The 20,731-nt window shown below is 36.4% G+C and overlaps 1 protein-coding gene across 1 annotated transcript in view; it reads right to left on the bottom strand.

The window, feature by feature from the left end:
• Positions 1-127: 127 nt before the first annotated feature.
• The window catches only part of NECAB1 (N-terminal EF-hand calcium binding protein 1), a 158,196-nt gene continuing 137,592 nt past the window's right edge, over positions 128-20,731 (bottom strand). Inside the window, exons 10-13 of the mRNA XM_053558881.1 lie at positions 17,377-17,489; positions 8,860-8,937; positions 7,284-7,375; positions 128-3,011 (exon numbers count right to left, since the gene is read on the bottom strand). Of these exons, the coding sequence (XP_053414856.1) occupies positions 2,983-3,011; positions 7,284-7,375; positions 8,860-8,937; positions 17,377-17,489 (312 nt within the window). The 3' untranslated portion in view covers positions 128-2,982. The remainder of the gene's footprint in view (positions 3,012-7,283; positions 7,376-8,859; positions 8,938-17,376; positions 17,490-20,731) is intronic.

The raw sequence follows: 20,731 nt of genomic DNA, 5'->3' as shown, positions 1-20,731 counted from the left end.
AGTTACTCTCCCCCCCAATCTCATACTAATGCATGAATGGATCATTATAGTCTCTTCAAGAGTGATTCTGGATCTTCAATGTATAGGTCTCAGCAATAGGAAGGAGAATTTGTTAATAGGCATTTCTTTTCAACTGTATGACTGGTCTCTGGGTTTTTGATCATAACATTGTCAAGACTCATAATTAATAGCAGAGATTGACAATTTGGAAACAATGTAGTAATGGAACTGAAGTTGAAAAATAACTGCTACTTATGTCATTAATCAGACCATACAAACAGAAGTTGAGTAGTGGCAAAATAAAAGTGGTATTTTTATTTCCCAAAAAGGAAAAAATTAGGCATTTTGAAATAATTGCATTAAGTTTCAGTTCTATAATTTTTATAACCAGAACATATATGGATCAAGAATTTGGGGGTTTAAACTTTTTAATTCCAAGAAATTTTATATAGTAAATCTCTTGTAATTTTTTCACTCTGGTTACTCTTATAAGAAGGAAAAAAAAGGTTTCTTCCAGCATAGCATGAAAAAAAAATTGCTGATATAAAGGTAAGTGTAAACTCTCTCTTTTAATTTCTCAGATTTCTGGGTCTACTGGCAGACATTCAAGGCCATCATTTGTCAGAAAGTTTGTTTCACTGAATTGTGAATTCCTAAAATTAATACCTTTTTCTTCATTGGTTTTTTGGCTTATTAACTCAGGTTCATGCTTTTAGGTCATGGTACATTTATTTCCTATCTTGGCCTTTGAAGTATCCTCTTTTTCATTACTTTGTTCCCCAGGAAAATGGATTGTTTTTTAAATAGGAAAAAATCTACATTAACCATAAATATATTGCTTACTTAAATATATATAGGGACCAGTATATATATTTTCGTTTGTTTTGTGCCCTACTATTTTCCTTTCATACCCTAGGTTCTAGTAATATATGTAGTATATGTATGTGAATACACACACATTCATACACGCAACTCTCGACAAACATACACAAAAATGGATAATTTATATAAGAGCTGGGGTCAGAATTGCCATATAATTAAATTGGTTTGCTTTATTATTTGCCTATGCTCAAGTCTTTTTAATTCTAATTTGAGAAATATGATAGAACTTATACCAGTTTAGAATCTAAGGAGCCCTTCCACTTAGCACTAGTACTGAGGGCGGAACTTCTTTAACATCACAAGTACCGTACTATTTTGGAAACTACCTATTGCCAAAAGATTTTTTGAATTGGACACTGAAGTAGACCAACCAAAGCAATGTTTTGATTGGCTATAATTTGTATTTATGAAACTATTTACAACCAACGTTTGGATGTCAAAAGACCCTCAGGTTTCAAAGACTTTTGATCCTTTCTTAATGTATACAATCAGAGAGAGACAACAAAGATAGTTTTCTATTGTCTTTTTACATATCTATAGCTTGTTTAAATAATCATTGTACATCTCCATTAATGTGCTTCTTTGCTTTGTATATAAATTAAGAGAGTTGAGCCAGGTGTTGTTTCATAGTGCTTGTGCTCAGGGTTGACCAGAGACATACACATGCACACATGTATGTCAAAATTCACTACTTATTTCTAATAGAAATTATGAAAAAATTATTCAGCCTGAATGAGGACTGAATAAACAAATGTATGATTCAGATTTGATGTTTCATAAATTTGAGAAAATATTTTAGGTCTAATTTTGTATTTAAGAAATAAAATTTTAGTTCAACCTTCCCCTTTTCCTGAGTTTTCTAGCAATGAAAAAACAGGAAAATTTTACCTTACAGTTTTTCCCCTAAAGACTTGTGGTTTCAAAGAAATTTGGTCTGGAGAATACATAGTTAATAATACAAATATTTTTACATGTATTGTATTCTTATTCATTTTAATTAGCAGGGTTTATAATCAGAAGAGATTTTTATTTTTAAGAATATTTAATTTCTGAGCTTGTAGAACAGACTTTATAAGGTACACCTGGTATTTAAACTGGAAAACAGTTGTCTTCTGTCCAGTATTTTCCCTACTATTTTATGACTTCCCTAAAGTTATTCTTGTTTTATATCTCCCTCTATTATTTTTTCATTTGGGTTCAAATTTCCTTTTTAAAGTATTTCATTTGTGTTAAAATTTCCTTTTTAAAGTATTTTGAAATCCTTATTTAAATGCAAATATCTGTTTTTTATAAGAAAAGTTGGCTCTTTGGGTTACACACCAATCATAGGTCATCAAATTTGAATTAGATTTCCCCAAAGTAAATCTGTCTCTTTTTTTTTCTCTTGATATGTTTAACTTATATACAGGAAATTAAGATGCTAAAAATGATATAGTGTTGATATATCACCATTATACAGTAAATGATATATTATTAAGTGGTACTGTAACTTATCACAGAATTGTTCACTTCTGAAAAAAACAGCTTAGGATAGAGATTCTTTAGGTTACAAACAAGTTTGTCCTATGTTTGTGTACTACTTTTTATGTAATGTAAAGAGAATAATCATAGGACCATGAATTGGGGATGAAGTGTAGACATCATGAAGAATAAGCTTCACTCACAGAAAATCTGATACTTAAAAAATCACAAAATGCTGATTTAACCCTTTTTATAGTATAAGCCAGCCTATAAAGTCTGTCCTATAAAGTAATGCTCAAAAAGTTCCCAAAGACTCGATTTGCTTTTTCACAATATCATTCCTTTATGCAAACACTTTTTCTCACGCATCAGGCTTTTATCACTACACGTTTTTAAGTTGGTTAAAATGAAGCAAAGTAATTGCATCAAATATTGTGAATAACACTGAACTTTGAAAATTTAGCTAAAATTCACATGAATCATAAAGAATACATTTTAAAAGAGTGCACTTAAAGTGAATATTAATATATTAAATAAAAGCATACAGTAGATTAACAACTACAGATTTTTTCTGATTGACATTTTAGATAGGAACACTTATTTTGCACTTGTAACCATAAAGAAAAGGTCTAGTAACATCTAGTTGTTGTTTAGGATCCACCATGAAGCTGAAAAGAGAAAAACGTTTTTTGAAATAACAACTTCTGGGGCAAAAACATTTCCAGGTACAAATCATTCTGAAAGAGATCATTCCCCTCACCTTTAGTCTGCATAATTCCTTATCTTTCTATTTGAGCCAAGATTGAATAGGAGAACTGTGCAGTTGTTGTACCACATGTTTTGACACTTTTGTTATTTATGAATAGAGCTTTTTTGTTGGCAACAAGATTATAAATACCCTGAAGATAAAATTTTGTTGAGTTGTTTTAATCTCTCCAATACTGGTAGTAGTTAGGAAGTATAGAAGATAATTCTACACATAGATTCCAGAAAGAATGGTTGTTGAGTGTTTGTGTTATGAACAATCTTTTTAGTATATCTATATTGTAAAATTGGGAGTGTTTACCCTAGAATATAAATGTCCCAGAGACAAACCTATGACAAGTATGACTGGTGGAATGCTGTGAGAAACAGAAATGGGGAAAGGATTAAAATGTGCTTTCAAAGGTCTTTAGGTAATTTTCTGAAATAGGATCTTACTTTTCTGTGTATATCCTTTTCTTATAACCACTGGCCTATTCCAAGGAACATTTTTCTGCACAGACCAAATACTTATACTCTTTTTGTCTGGGGATTATGATGGCTAATGGACCTAGGCTTCCATATTCCAGTTTACTTCATTTGAATGTTTGAATGTTTGTATTTGGGAGTACTTTTCAGTGCTGCCCTATTTTGCATTAATTTTCATATCACATTTAATCTTAACAATGATCACTGAAATCTGATAGAATAAAAAGGCTTGACTTTCTAACATAATTTTTAAACTTACTTCACACAAAATTGTAACATTTATTTGTGTATCCCATTCTATTTTTAAGTCAAAGTTTATAGTTGCAACAACAGGCACATTACTAGCAATATAGTTTATATTTTCTTATCTGGATACAGTCCACATTAGTTGCCTTATTTTTTAAGATGTATCTTAGATAAAGTACATAGTGATCTTAACAAAAATAATTTAAAATAATATTTGAGTGACAGAAACAAGCCTACTCAGCCTGTGTTTCTATAAACGTAATAGCTGTTCTTTCTTTCAGACTTTAATTTTAGGTCTAAATATGTGCAGCTCCAACAAAATGTAATTGTTTTTATTTTTAAACTTCATAATCATTACCATACACAACATGCACAAAAGTGATTATTAAAAATAGTATTAGAAGTATGACCATTAAAACCCATAAGTAATATGTATATACTAATTTCAGTTTGCTAGTAATGTGCCTGTTGTTGCAACTAGGATACACAAATAAATGTTACAATTTTGTGTGAAGTAAGTTTAAAAATTATGTTAGAAAGTCAAGCCTTTTTATTCTATCACAGTGATCACTGTTAAGATTAAATGTGATATGAAAATTAATGCAAAATAGGGCAGCACCGAAAAGGCATTAATTATATTAAATCTGGGCTAAGAAAACAAGAATTGCTCCAGTTTTATTTGTGCTCAGTTTTTCTCTCTAAATTGGGAAATGAGTAATGAAATGGATATACCAAAGACATTGATAGTGGATAGAAAGTTAGTCCACGGTAATGATGAAGTAGTTGGGCAAGAAAATTGTATTGGGTTTCTTTACATTTTCAATTCTTGCCATAGCATTTTTTCCCTACTGATAACTCATTAGCTTCCCTTTCTATCATCTTTTTCTACTCTATTTTTATTCAGGAGTTTTCTCTCATGAAAGACTCAAAACACCAATAAAAACAAGTTTTGTTCCTTTCTTTCTACATTTTTTAACCACTGATTTCAGGATTGGGAGAGTTGAAAATGGGTATGATGGCAAACACAAAAAATACTTCAAATCGTATATGAAACTAGCACATGGTACCGCACGATTGCATTAATGTACACAACTATGATTTAATAAAAAAATTACAAGTGTGAGGAATTGGAAATGTTCATGACTGCAGACCAATGTCTTATGATGAAGTCAAAATTCTTATGCCTTCATTTAATAAATGTTTGCCGCTGTGTGCCAGACCCTGTACCTGTACTGCAATAGGGTAGGGAATGTTAAGGTAAATAAGATGTGGATCGTACTGTCTCTCATTCTGTGTACATAGGCTACAGCAGTCATTTATAGAAGTTGGGTTCTAGGACTCTTCTCCCCATTTGCATTGTCCAAGCCTGGTAAAACTTTCTTGGATAATTTGAAGCAGTCACTGCTGTCCGTGTTTATACTGACCTGTGCTACCATTCTCTCTGCACCTGTGCTGCACCTTTCCTCAAGCTGTGGTACATTCTAGATTAAAATGCATGAATCAAATTGTGAATCATGATAAATGTCACAATATTGACGGCTTTTCTATTTGAGGATTAAATTTGGGCTGTACAGAAAGAGAAATTCTGTAAGTCTACCATTTGTTAAGCCAGACAAAATTTTCCTTACTAAATACATAACTAGAATTCAGGCAGAAACTAAGCCAGCCAACTTGCAAGTATTCAGACCTGATTTTTCTCATGTCTTTGCCTACCTTTAATTTCAGAATTTGCTTTTCACCTTCCATTTTTTCTCTACTTCATCAATATCTTCCCAACTTAAAATTCCTATCACTCTATTAAAACTGTTCTCTTGAACAGTAACCTCATCAAATCCAAATTTCCAGTCCCACTCTCTTCAGTGGCTCTCTACTATACCTCCTTGCTCCCAATCTCTGGTGCACTGTATCACTGAATTTTACTCCTCTGGTTTCCTTGATACTCCAATACTCTGATTCTCCTGCCTCTGATTGATTCCCCTCAGTCTCCTTTTTCTCCCTTTACCAACGTTTTGAATGGCATCTCCCCAGACTTCTAGTATTTATTTTTTTCCTAGTATTTATTTTGTTCTTATCTACACACTTTCTCACCAGTCCCAGGCTTCAGCCATCATCTTGCAATTAACTCCTGAAAATTGTATATGCAAGTGGAGTACCAAACTCTGGCTAGCTCCTGGTTCAGGTGTTTTTCTTCCTTGGCCTAGAAAGATTATTGCCCTGCCTGGTTAATCTCTTTTCTCCATGACGTCCATATCTCTTCCTTCTGTCAGTTATTACTGACTAGAGTATGTCATGATTCCTCTCAAAAACCTTGAAGGCCTCCAGATTACTTTTCGGACTTCTCATTATGCTATTTTTAACCTCCTTTCCCTCTTTTTCCTCTCTGTCCACGTACAAGCCAAAGGCCCCAATAAGTTAAGCACATTTACACTTCTTGGCATTTCTTCATATCTAGAATTTACCAAAGTATCACTTTTACTTGTACAAATCTTATCTTTTAAGATTATCTCGAGTCATTTTCTAAAAACTAAATAAGTAATCACTTCTTCAAGTCCACGAAGCACATATTACCTCTAATAGTAACTACTATTTTGTGCCTTGAGCTGGGTTTTATTTTTGCAAACATTCGTCTTTGCATATTATTTCTGTCAAACTGGACAGAATGCACTTATTGAGTAGGAATTGCGTTTTTACTTTGTACTCTCTTAGCTCCCAACACAATGCTTGTTCATAACTGAAGCTTAACCAGTGCCAGTAATAGGCTAAACACAGTAATCCCAGTGTCTAGCACATATCAATACCCAGTAAATATATCTTTAATCGACAATTAAAAGGATGGGTAGATAAACAAATGGATTTTGGTTCTCAGTTATCTTAAATAACCTCTAACTAGGCCAGGAACCTGTAGCCATCAGCCACATGTGACCTCTGGACCTTGAGGACAACCTTTTGACTGAATCTAAATTTTATAATAGAGAAAATTCTTTTAATAAAGAGGTGCCACAGTTGAGGATCTGGAGGACCACATGTGGCCTTAAGGCTACAGTTTACCCACCTTTACAACATTGTAATAGCTGTTACAATAAAAATCATTCTAACAGAATTTCAATCTCTAGTCTATAGATCACTTATTTCAAACTGTACTCAATATACTAAATTATAATATGGTAAAGCATTTTAATATTTTGAAGTAATCATGATTTGACTTGTACCTCAAATGTGTTAAAATGATGATCAGCAAATGATTAATAGGTTCATTACAGCCAGGAATACAAACAGGGTCAACTAAGGGTTAAAGACAATGGAACAAATATATGGATCTCTTTGTTCTTGCCCTCCCCCAAATTGTAAGATATATAAAGAAATAATAAACACCACTGATAAAATAGAGGGTGAACATACTGTCTTTTAAGAAGGAAAAGACAATACAAAAGCACATAGAAGCATTGTGAACCCAGAGTATTTACCAGGAACTAGCATGGTAGATGTCAGTTCAGGAGTTTCCAAGAAATCCACGTTACTTCTTTGGAATGTCTTGCTATAATTTGTCTGAAGGTGGCTGTATAAATAATTATAGGTTATGACTGTGCATTATTATTTACAATCAGAATTTCTAAGTAGAGTGCTGCAGAGTTCAATCAAGATGGAAAGGATTTAGATAATTTGGATTAAGTAAATGTCTGGATGTAGACTTCTTTTTTTTTTTTTTTTTAAATATTTTTTATTTGATCAAAGTCCCAACCATTTCAGACATAGAAATTGTTAACAGTATTTTCCGAGGCTGCTAAGAAATTAACTCTTAGAAATGTGACTGAAAGGTCAGGCCACTTTAGTAGTTAAAGGGTACAGTAAAAAGTCAGTTTTACAAAGAAAAAGCCATTCAGTGTAAATAACAACAACAAATAAAATGCAGCATCAGCATGGTGGATGTAGACTTCTGTTAGTGGTTTTTTAGCCTTAAAGATTCCAGGGTAATTTAATAATTGTAAGCAGAAACTGTCATCAGAAATTAAAAGTTTTTAAAACAGGATAACATTAATAATCTTTATAAGAAAAAATAATAGGAGGTAGACTTTAATCACAGCACGGAGTTTAAACTGAAGAGAATATTTTGGTGGTCAGGATGTTTAAGAAACAGGATAGCTAAGAAGAGGGACTGTACATTTTTTTTTACTCCTAGAGAATAAAAAGAAATAAAAAAATCATCTCAAATTATAGGCCTCAAAGCATGGAGTTGAACAAGTTGTTTCTAAGGCTCTCTTTATCCCTGAAATACTATTGGTGTCATTTTGCTTTTATTATAGCACAAAGTGCCTTCAAAATAATGACAAAAGTAAAACTTTCAGGTGATATATGTATCAGCTGAATTTGTAGGTACTCCATTTCCATTATGTTTAACACCTTACACATGGACTTTTTAGAGAGCTAGTAGTCTGTATCTTTTAAAATCACCTGGAACCTTAATATAATCTCAAGACAGCAAAATTTCTTTCATCCCATTTAAAAAGTATATACAGTATGTGTATACTGTCAGTGATCATTTTAATTTCAAATAAATTTAAATGTTTTTAATCTTTGCCAAATAATAACTTGAATTTCCTCCTTATTTGCAGTTTTTAAAGACATTTAGAAAGTGTTAGGCTATGATGATCTTAACAATTAAAAGTCATTTTATTATAAAATAACCAGAGAGCTTATCTTATGAAAAGGAGGTAAAGCTTTTTATTCTTTCTTTAACTCCACCCCCCACTACTGCTTTCACCTGCCTTAGACACTCATTACCCCTATTTAAATCTTACTGACAGAATCAGTAAAGCAGTAAGACTCAAATTGGGACCATTACCTAAAGTATTTGTACTTCAAGAGGGAAGTGGTTTCTAATCCATAAAGTAAGATTTTAGTCTAGATTCAGAGTAATGGGAAAATGGGACAGGTCTTAAGTTGAGGTAAATGGATGGGAGTTTTCCTACAGATCCTAAAATTATATCAGGTATATTGCTACCTCCCTGGATTTGCAGAAAATCAGCCTTGCCCACAGCTTACCTATTCCACACACTACTATTCTCCCAGAACTCATAAATCATGTAGCGAGATTCATTTGAAAGCTTCTGTATAGAAATACTGAAATAGAAAAGAAAAGGTAAATTTAGCCTTTGGAAATTAAAGAAGCAAACATTGTCTTTAAAATTTCAGATTGATATGAGGGTATAAATGTTTAGGTTACATTGTTTTTATTTCTAAGGTAAAGTTCAAGTTGTGGTTGAGTCATTTACCCCAGGGGCTGTGCTGAGCACCCTCACATTGTGCACATTAGGTGAGAACCTGCCAGTCACCCTCCCTCCTCCTTCTTGCTAGACTATCCATCTGTTTTCCTTTTGTGTGGCTATGTAGTTGTTTACATATTGGCTTCATATTACTTATTGAGTACACTGGATACTTGTTTTCCCATTCTTGTGATACTTTACTAAGAAGATTGCATTTCTCCCATTCCAAAGGCTATCTATTTGCTTTAGCTGTGGTACGTTTAGCTGTGCAGAAGCTTTTTAACTTGATCATGTCCCATTTATTTATTTTTAGTGTTGCTGCAATTGCCAAGGGGGTTGTCTTCATAAAATCTTTTCCCAGGCCAGTTTTGCCAAGAATTTTCCCCATACTTTCTTCGAGAATTTATATTATTTTGTGTCTTCAATTTAAATCTTTTATCCAGTGAGTGTCAACCTTTGTCACTGGTGAGAGGTGTAGGTCCCGTTTCAGTCTTCTACATATAACTAACCAGTTCTCCCAGAACTATTTATTAAATAGGGGTTCTTTTCCCAAGTGCATGCTTTTGTTTGGTTTATCAAAGATAAGATGGTGATATCTGGTTGGGTTCGTCTCTAGGTTCTGCATTCTATTCCATACATCTATATCTCTATTTTTGTGCCAGTACCATGCTGTTTTGATCACTACAGACTTGTAGTATAATCTAAAGTTTGGGAACATGATGCCTCCAGATTTTTTTTTTTTATTTCTTAAAATTGAATTGGCTATTCTAGACTTTTTCTAGTTCCATATGAAATGAAATACTGTTTTTTCAAGTTCTTAAAAGTATGATGGTGGTATTTTGATGGAGACTGCATTAAATCTGTAGACTGCTTTGGGTAGCATGGACATTTTAACAATGTTGATTCTTCCCAGCCATGAGTATGGTATGTTTTTCCATTTGTTAATGTCTTCTGCTATTTATTTTTTCAGGGTTTCATAGTTCTCTCTGTGGAAATCCTTCACATCTTTTGTTAGGTATAGGTATTTCATTTACAGTATTTCATTTTCTTTGAAGCTACCATGAAGGGTATTGTGTCTTTGATTTGATTCTTAGTTTGACTATTATTGGAATATATGAAGGCTACTGATTTGTGAAGCAAACGGATTTTTATAATCATCTCTGTGTGGTATGAAGCATTCTTATCCATTCATATAGGAAACAATCTAAGGTGCCTACGTGAAAATCAAGCAGGTTTGTCAAGAATTGATTTATTCAATGTGTCTGGCATAGTTTTCTGGTTTGGCATCATGAAAACAGAAACAATGTGTTATAGCCATTCAGATATAACTTTTGTAAACTTTCATTTATTCAAAAGGATTTATTGAGCATCTGTTGTGCCAGAGTTCAGAAAAATACAAGTGCATGCTACCTGGCTTTGTCCTCAGATATAGCTCTTTGGATTGGCCTTGTCAACTACCATAGCTCTGCCAATTCTTAGCCTTACCCAATCCCTATGTTGACAGCTTTTGTTGGGGTCCATTTGAGTCACTTGGGCCATACTGCTGCTATACAACAAACTTGTAGTTTGCCAGTGCCTAATGGTTCTTTGTCTTTTTTTCCACACACACACACAGGCATGCCCCCTAACTTTGTCTGTAGATCAAAGTTTGAAAATTCACATTCTGGCCATAATTATTTACTTTTAAAAATTTGCTTTTCCAGTTTGGGGAAGAAAAATCTGTTCCTTTCAGCCCTTTGACTAGCTTGAGAGTGGCTACAAGCCTATCAATATGTTCTAAAGGAATGAAGAAAAGAGGCTAGCTGAAAAGATATACTGAAGTGAAGACTGTGCATATAATCCTGTAGCAACAAAGAACTGCTGAAGGATTTGAAGCAGGGAGAGTGACATGCTAGAACTGTATTTTAAGAGATTCAAGGTATGATATGAAGGGAAGTCATACAAAGCAGAAAGAAAATCTAGAAAAGTAGTGAAATAGCTTAAGGGAGAAATGAATATCCAGCTTAATGTTGAAACAAAGGAATAAAGAAGTGGGACAGATCCATAAATTAGAGCAGTGGTTCTCAACCTTTAATACAGTTCCTGTGGGTCATGACCCACAGTTGAGAACTGCTGAATTAGAGAATGAGAGACAAAGATGCCTTTAAAAATAACTATAAAACTGTAGTTTGTTCAGCCTAATGTTTCACAATATACTTCACTTAGAAAGCAAAATGAGGGATTAGAAATCAAGGTTTTTGAGTTAATAGAAAAGAAAGACTTTACCAGTGAAATAGATGATTAATGTAGATTTAGGATTTACTTAAGTGTGGACAGCAGATGGCAGTAACTACACACAGAAATTTGTGTTCTTTTCTCTACCTCTGTTAGTTGTGTTTTCCAGAGTTGTTTATATCTAGTTTGCTTCATTAAAGAATGAACAAAAATGTTATGAAGTTATCAGCTCAACTTCAGATTCTCTGGGGAAAGGTTTAATATAGTACTGAATTGAATTGAAAGTGGTATTTGTGATTTTCTAATCCCAGGAGTTCATGAGTGGGCTTGGTGGGGGGGCCAGTTTCTGTGAAATCCCAGAAATAACCTGCAAACTAATGTGCATATATACACTTTCCCAGGTAGAGACTCCATACCTTCTGTCATAGTCCCAAAGGATGCTGAAGTTCCCAAACATAACCTAGCTCTGTAATAAATAAATTACAATCCATGTCTGTTTTCTTTAAGATAAAGTTTAAAACACTTAGCCTAGTGTTCCAGGCTCTTCATCAACTGCTTATTTGCAAACTAATTCATTTGAATTACTTATTACACAAAAAATCCACTTACCCTGCTATCTGAACCTTTAATTTTTCAGACTATAAAACCATAAAAATTCCACAAAATTTTAGCACAACATTCAAGTTTTTGAAGGATTAATGAGGATATCACAGGGTGATATAGCAGTAGTTTAAAGTATGGTCCAACAGACATACCACCATCCATCATTATTTGTTGTGTTACTTTGGACCCATTATTCAACATGAGTTTCCCTTCTATGAAATGGTGATGAGTTTTAAATAATGTATTGCATATAGAATACTTAACCAAATACTAGACACATTGTGTATGTATATATGTGTGTGTTTTATTAGCTATTAGCCCAACAACTAAAAAGGTCTCACTTTCATTGGGTTGTTAGCTATGAAAGGTAAGCTTTAATGGTATGAAAGCTAAGAAGCGTAACAGAAGTAAAAGGAACTGGGGGAATGGAGAAGGAGGAAGACCAGAAAAGAAAAAAATGGAAAATTAGACGTAACTGTGAAAACACTGAGAAGCAAGAATCTAATAATACTATAAGTACTAATAATAGTGGCAGTGGTGATGATGATTTCTTTTTTCTTTCTTTTTTTTTTTTTTCTTTGAGATAGTCTTACTTTGTTGCCCTTGGTAGAGTACTATGGTGTCATAGCTCACAGCAACCTCAAACTCTTGGGCTCAAATGATCCTCTTGCCTCAGCCTCCCAAGTAGCTGGGACTACAGGTGCCCGTCACAACCCCTGGCTATTTGTAGAGACAGGGTCTCTCTCTTGCTCAGGCTGGTCTTGAACCTGTGAGCTTAGGCAATCCATCTGCCTCGGCCTCCCAGAGTGCTAGGATTACAGGTGTAAGCCACTGCACCCAACCAGTGATTTCTAACATATATGTTGCTCTGTTCCAGGCCCTGGCTAAAGCATTTTCCTAATACATGGATTAAGTCCTTTTACATTCATAGTGTGGCTGACGCTGTCCTTTGCCTCTCCAACTATCATTCCTCTTGTTTACAGGACTCTACTGTTGTTCAATTTGCAATGTATCCTATGTACCGATCACTACTGGCCTGAGATGGTCAAGACAATCTTCTCCTGTCTCCTAGACATTGTTTCCTAGTCTCCACTGTGGCCAAAACTGGCCTTGTGACTTGAGTTCTGGCCGATGAGATGCAAAGACAAGAATGCTAGGAAGCAGGGACCTTGGGAAAACATTTGCATCCTTAGGATCAGGCATGAGAGGAGAGCTTGTTGGAATTGCTCCCTTCTCTTTCTTCCTGACTACAGGCCATCTGGTGAAGAGCCAGATGACAGAGCTGAAAAACAAACATGGGATCTGCAATGACATTAAGCTGTAGAAGGAACCTTAAGATTGCTACCTCCAGACTCCTTGATGAAAACAACAATAAATGTACTTATAGTATAGGCACCTACTACTGTGCTTTCTCTAATTGTAGTTGAAAGCATTCCTATGTGATACAGGTACGTGCTGTTTTCTCTAACTTTTTCTCCATTGTGTATGCATAAGGAAACTGAGGAATGAAGGGACTAACTTGTCCGAAATCATGCAGCAGGTACTGAGTAAATCAGACTTTGAACATAGGCATTTTGGTTCCAAAAGCTACACTCTGACAAAGAGTAGAAAACCTAAAAAGGATAAGAAGCAGATGCAGTGATAACTGAGTATAGATTTTGTGGGCATAATTAACCATAATTGCTTTAAGGACTAGGTACTTTCAGTTAAGGACCAAGCTTTAATGGTGTGAAAGCCAACATGGGTCAGTGACATTTAAGGATACAATACAGTTAATGTTACACAATGATGTATCATACAGTGATGACACTGAGACAGCAAGAAAAGGTCAGTTATGAAATAATTTTTAGAAAGATTTATGTCAGCAACTATTAAAGGGCTTCGGGTTTGAATGATTAGCTTTCAATTAATTATAAACTTGATTGTAAACTGACACGCCTATGATCTATTGCGTCTGTGACTCTGCTAACCCAAAACACCTGTTTTTCTCCTTCATACTTCCTATGACATTTAACACTCTGGCTGTACAAGATTTCTTTGGCTAAGAAGTCTCTGGGTGCAGTCCTGAAGCCCTGAGCTTTAGGACACCTTGATTATTCCTACTAGTTGAAAAACGTGTCAGTGAAATGGCTTCTAGGGGAAAGGAATGTGGCTCAGGAATAGTTGGGGTTAAAGGTTTTACCTGAAGCAATTGCTCATAATGGACAGAACTGTTCCTCTGGGCTTCCTCCTCCCCCTAGGTAGGTGCCCTACCTTGTAATGTACAAGGCCTGACCGATGAAGAGAAGACACAACAAGGAGGACATTATCTCACACTGCTCTATACCAAGCTCTGCCACCAATTTATTTCATCTAAGTACTGATAAATGATTAATGGCTCATTGTGCCACCATGAGTTCCTAAGGATATGTCAGGGTCAATTTGTACAATATAATCCCATGTTCATGTTTCCTAGGCCCTTGCCATGGAGTTTTGAACACATTCAAGTTCTAGAACTTTATGGCTATGACTTCAGAAATTATTTTATTTAACAACTTTGAATTTTTAGGCCAAGAACATGACTTCAATTGTTCTCTCCCTTCATGAATGAATATTCTGCTTTCCCAACTAGATTCTAAAATCTTTTGAGAGCAGAAACTATTCTCTGGTGTCAGGCATGATTCTGTAAACACACAGAGTACACCACATACATTCAGTTGGTACCTCCTCGTGCCAAATATAGGGATTAATGAGCCTTTATGATGAAAACATAAGTGAATAATGATATCAGCTGGGCACGGTGGCAAAGGCCTGTAATCCCAGCCTTGGGGAGGATCACCTGAGCCCAGGAATTTGCGGCTGTAGTAAACTAAGATCTTGCCACCACACTCTAGTTTGGGTGACAGATCTTGTTTCTTTAAAAAATAAGAAACACAAGAATAGTATCAATGTGTGTGTTTAATATATATGGATCCATGTAATTTGTCTGGTTGAGTTTTTCACTAACTGTGCAAAAACTCATTGACAGACTAAGACAAACCCTCTCTCAGTCCCCAAACTTCCAAAACTCCTAGTCAAATATTTAGCAAACCCTTCTCAAATTCAGTGTCCTGAATAAACATAGGTTTTGGAGTCAAACGAGCTTGAGCAAGTCTTTAACCCATCCAAGCCTGTTTACACCTACGCTGGATGTAATATGCACTCTGATGTTATTGTTGAGATTAAAAAGAAAATGGGTGCAAAATGGCTAGTCTTATTAAGAATCAATAACACCGGTTTTATTTTTATGGCAGCCTGTTATCTCTAACCATGAAAAGAGGCTAAGCTAAACATTATGGGTGAGGAAGAAACTGTGTAAAGCTCTGGTATTTTCTCAGCCGAGCACTAGGCCACCATGCTGCAAGCATTAGAGCATGACTGATGGCCTCAGTGGCATTGGATTTTTATCAATTGATACAGGTAGAAAATTGAATTTGATTCACTGGTACAACTGAAACAATTGAATTCAAACAGGCACACTGGCACAAGGGCTGTTCCACATGTATTCCATCTGTGTGTGGTGATTCTCTGATGCTCCTTCTGTCTGATGTAGTCTAAGTTTTGATAATTCCAGTAAGAGAAAGAAATTAGCTGTACAATTAGTAATGAGAAGCCAAAGAAGACCGCTTACAAAACAAACCAATCTTGCCAAGGGGAAGGAGATGCTGAGACCCTCTGTTTACCTTTCAGAAGAAGGATACTTTCCCTCTACTTCACCACAGGAGCTGATGGAGCAATTTATTCTGGTTACAAAGGGAACAGAGTTTGCAGGAGGCTCTCTCTCCCGCAGCCTGTTTCCCTGCTCCCTGGGGCTGTTCTGGTAGCTTCCGGTCATTTCCCCAACATACATTAAAGCAATGTTTCTGAACCATAAAAAATAAACTTTTGTGTCCCTCTTGTAAATGTAAAACATCCAATCAATCCCTGGAGATTGTGATACACAGAAATAGACTTTATATTTTTTCTATCCTCACTACCTAAAAAAGAGTTTACTGAGCTCTACTTTTCTGCAGTTTACACTGTGGAAGGTATATATAGGTTCTTTTTACATTTTCTAAATATTCAATTTTATTTTTAAATGAGTGGGCTTTTTAAAACTACATATATTCCCACCTTTGCAAATCTCTCTTGAGTCACTGAACTGAAAGGACTAAAATGGAGTTTTGATTTGTGCCCTTCTGGGTCTGGTGGGAAGTAGAGTAACAAAAATAATCATGGAAGCACAGCATTTCCCATGTCCCTCTTACACAGGCACTGCTGAGATGGAGCGCTGTTAATAGCACTGAGAACTGTCCTCACACTCTAGAGAGAAAGCCAGCCGGCCCAGCGATGGAGAAGCAACAGTAAACACAGTGGTGACCCAGCTCATGTGTCATGATCTTCCCTGGACAGGAAACCCTGTGCTGAGCACTTCAAACGGTCTATCTTAGTTAAGCCTCACAACCACGTTCTGAGATTCTTGATGTGGAAGCTGAGGCTTAGAGCTAGTAAAAGTTTTTCCCCGCAGAAATTTACCAGATTTGTGGTAGGGTTAGATTTGGTTGTAGAAGTTTTCTAAAAGCCAGTGAGACTGGGCCTGAGCTCTGGACTTGAGGCAGAGACCTGCAGTGGGTGCACAGGTCTGGGAGGGAAAATAGCTGGCCGTGTCTAAGGTACAGATGTAGGAATGAACAAACCCTGCTGGATAGTTTAGCTGGGCATAGCTGAGGCAGAGTGCACAGGTGTGGGAGAACATGACAGCAGCAATATGTATTCCTGGGTCTGTCTGTAGGGCAGACAAGAGTCAGGACAAATAGCATTGGATAAGATACTCACTGGAGAGTTACTGCAGGTTTCTGATTAAGGGAATTCTATGATAATTGTTTCTGGAAAAATTCTTTTTTTTATTTTTTATTTATTTATTGTACTGGTTGGAATGGAAACTGAAAATGAGGGATAATTAGTATATTTTAGTAGACTGAGATAAGAGCTGCTGGTTTGTCCTTTTCTTTTTGAATGACTAAGGCCTGAAATCATGACTTCAGATGTCCCTGCAATTTCATAATGGCTGAAATGATCATTAAGACATCAGGCATGCTGCCAAGGGAGCAATCAAAGCTGCAGGCCTTAGAGTTGGGGCCTCATCTACCAGAGATAGTTTTAAATCAGAGTTTAGGCTGCCTGAATGCAGAAGGGGAAGTTTCAATCTATTTGGAAATCAACCTCCTCTTCCGTTGTCGCCCCCCTCCCCCATTTTATTTTGCTTGTGTTTCTAACCATTAAATAGAAACAGGGCTCAAGGATCAAAGAGAAAAAAATCTAGTTAAAGGCTGCCCAAACACCACTGCCCCAAGCACAGCACAGCCTCACACAAGGTCTCCTGGGTGTCAGTCTTCTAGACCCAGCCTCATCTACAGTGCGAAAGGCCTTCTCCCCACCTCCCAGCTGGCTAAGGCCTAAGGTGGTGGGTAGGAGCACTTACCGCAAGCATCCGCTTTGGGAGGAAGCGCTTTCCACGTAGTGCTTCAGAGCAAGTTGGAATTCTTCCAAATCCTCTTCTATCACAGACATCTGGCGCTGCACGAGCATGATGTGCTGCAGAGGAAGGGGCAGGGGTTACTGTGCTGCCTGTCACAGAGCCTCGTTTAAGCCGACCCCTACTGCCAGTCCCATCTCTCCTCATAAAGCAAATGACTGGCATCTGAAAATGTGACTGAGAAAGGCCGTGACTATTCCACGTATTAAATTATATTGATACAAACACTGTAATATAGGCAGGGTATTTTTTTTATTTCACTTTTAGTGACAGGAGCTACACAAAGTGTCTCTTACAATGGTATGTTTCCCTTTTTTAAAAAAAGCACTGATTCACAATTAGAATCACTGGAGAAGTTTTAAATTTACATCAGGCTTCCCGGGAGGGTAGGCACTGGTATTTTTTAAAACCTCCCTAAGTGTCCCTAATGTGTGCCAAGTCTCTGATCACTTCCCAAATTTTAAAGAGAAGTCCTTCTGTACACTGCACAGCTCCAGCTTCTCCTGGAGTATTTTGTGGTATTAGACATATGTGACAATCATTACCAACAATTAAATTTCAAAAACTATGTGTTCACTAATAAATTTCCAAAGTAACATCAACTAGTACAGTGTTCCCAAACATAGTACCCAATTATAGCAGGCCTTATTCAGAATGTCATGGCATTCGCTGAAGCTGTGGTTTAATGGATCATGCTGGGTTGGACTCCAGCTGGCTCTTGTAACAAATCCTATTAGCATTTATAGCAATTGTAGTTTGAAAATTTTTTTTTTTTTTTTTTTTTTTGTAGAGACAGAGTCTCACTGTACCGCCCTCGGGTAGAGTGCCGTGGCGTCACACGGCTCACAGCAACCTCTAACTCTTGGGCTTACGCAATTCTCTTGCCTCAGCCTCCCGAGCAGCTGGGACTACAGGCGCCCGCCACAACGCCCGGCTATTTTTTTTTTTTTTTGGTTGCAGTTTGGCTGGAGCTGGGTTTGAACCCGCCACCCTCGGCATATGGGGCCGGCGCCCTACTCACTGAGCCACAGGCGCCGCCCTGAAAATTTCCCTAAAGACCTGACTCTGGGGTTCTCATGGAATGTTAGGTTATATCATTAGCTCTTTCCTCTTTTTCAAGGACTGGGAGTAAAACTGTCAAAATGCAAGTGAAAGTAAATATTGGTGTGAAACATAAAAGGCAAAAACCACAAAACCAAAAACAAAACACAGCAATGTGAGGATGATCAAAATATGAGAAAAATATAATAACCTTCACAATATTACCAGCTACAAAGCATAAGAGCTGGAATTAAACCCCTTTGTCTCCCATCCCAATGAGTTTCCCACTGCATGTTAATAGCTACTAGTTGTTGAACACCATTACATTGTAGGGACTATGTCAGGCATTTAACATAGTCAACAAATGTTCTGATTTTGTGCCAGGTAAATACTAAGTTATGGATTCTGTATATAAGCGATGGATAAAGATAGAATTCTCACCTTTACACGGCTCAGTAAGGAAATCCATAAGGTTTAGAAACAATCCTGGGTAATGATATTAAGTATGGTAACTGGCACATGAAATGGACTATGTGTAAATTGATCAAAAGTCTACTAAATTTCTTTTTCTTTTTTTTATTAAATCATAGCTGTGTACCTTAATGCGATCAGACACTGGTTTTATAGACTGTTTGACACATTTTCATCACATGGATTAACAGCCTTCCTGGCATTTTCTTAGTTATTGTGTTAAGACATTTATATTCTACATTTACTAAGTTTCACATATACCCTTGTAAAATGCACCACAGGTGTAATCCCACCAATCACCCTCCCTACTAAATTTCTAAGGCAAAGAAAGATTGACCTCAATCTTTAAATCTTTTGACAGTTTAACCCTTGAAATAATACTTGGGCCCACCAACTCATATGAGCAAGAAACAGGCTATGAATACTGCACAGTCCCTAAGGAGACTGGTTGTTCCAGATGTAGTTGTGGAGAATAATGAACAAGAAGGATCTTTCAAAAGAACAATGGACAGCAGGGTTTCTCCCCAAACAGAGATCCAGGGTCTAATCTCACAACTTCTTTCACTGAAAAATACCTTCCCAGCATGAATTCATCACTGCAATCAACCAGTAGATACTCTGTGTTTCCCATTCATTCCTTTTCTGAATGGCAGTTTTGTGGCATTTTTCCACATCCAGTCTCATCACTGTATATTTTATCTGTGTCTTGGTGTGCACGTGTGCATGCATGGATGGGGGGTAGGAAGAGAGATACCTTGATCTTCATAAATTTGTCAGACCTCAAGGGACTACATGCTGAGCTTACAGAGAAGACTGAGCATCCCACAGAGACTCTAGCTTTTGAGTTAAGTGGAGAAAACTTTTGAGTGGTCTTCCTCAGGTTGTGTGGTTCTCTATGTGGAATGAAGAATGCAAATGAATATTTGGTGGCCAGAGTGTACACTGTGCCAGAAACTCCAAGTTGTTTATTCTTTTCTTTTTAGGTACACAGCTAGACTCCATGCCCAGTCCTCCCTTTCAGTCAGGTGTGACCCCCCCATGAACTCTCACCAATAGCATAGGAGCAGAAGCACCATGTGCCACTTTTGAGTCAAGACTGTTAAGGAAGATGTGAGCTTCCACATTCTTTTGCCTTTTCTGTTGGTAGGATGAAGAGCTCCCTTAAGGGATGGCAGAACCACAGGTGAGAGGACCTTGAGACCCTGAATCATTGCATGGATTGTTTACTGGGAAAGACACAAACCTTTATTGTATCAAAACCATGGTATGCTTTTGATCTATTTGTTCCCACCATAGTCTAGCCACCATCAAGAGTTCAACAATTTTAAGTGGGCTTTGTTTTGTTTCCTCTTAGGGTAAGGTATAAAATCAGTAGATAGAAGCCTATTACTATAACTGCTCCCTAAGGAACAGTCATTCCCCATGTGATTCTCCCTGGCACATAGATTTAATATTATTAACTAAGAAGAGTTAATGTTTCCAAAATAATGCTAGACATATTTTGCTACCCAAACAAGATATATTACTCCCCTCCTTTCCCAACACATTTACACAATGAAATCCATTTGTCAGGCCCAGATAATCTGCCTAAATTTGATGACCATTCTGACAAGTGGAGCTTTTTGACATATGAGCAATTTAGAGTAAACTTTCTGAAATAAAAAAAAAATAAAAAATAATTAAAATTTTCTATGCTGGCCAGGTCAAGGCAAGTTATGGGGTATGGGGTATGGGGAAGGCGAGAAAGGAATCCTACTATATTGTTGATATTTCTAAATGTCTCCGGGTC

Source organism: Nycticebus coucang, chromosome 13 (genome assembly GCF_027406575.1).
Source record: "Nycticebus coucang isolate mNycCou1 chromosome 13, mNycCou1.pri, whole genome shotgun sequence".
In the NCBI taxonomy this organism is placed as follows: Eukaryota; Metazoa; Chordata; class Mammalia; order Primates; family Lorisidae; genus Nycticebus; species Nycticebus coucang.
Note: the sequence above shows the minus strand (reverse complement) of the source record. Positions and strands in the feature narration are given on the sequence as shown.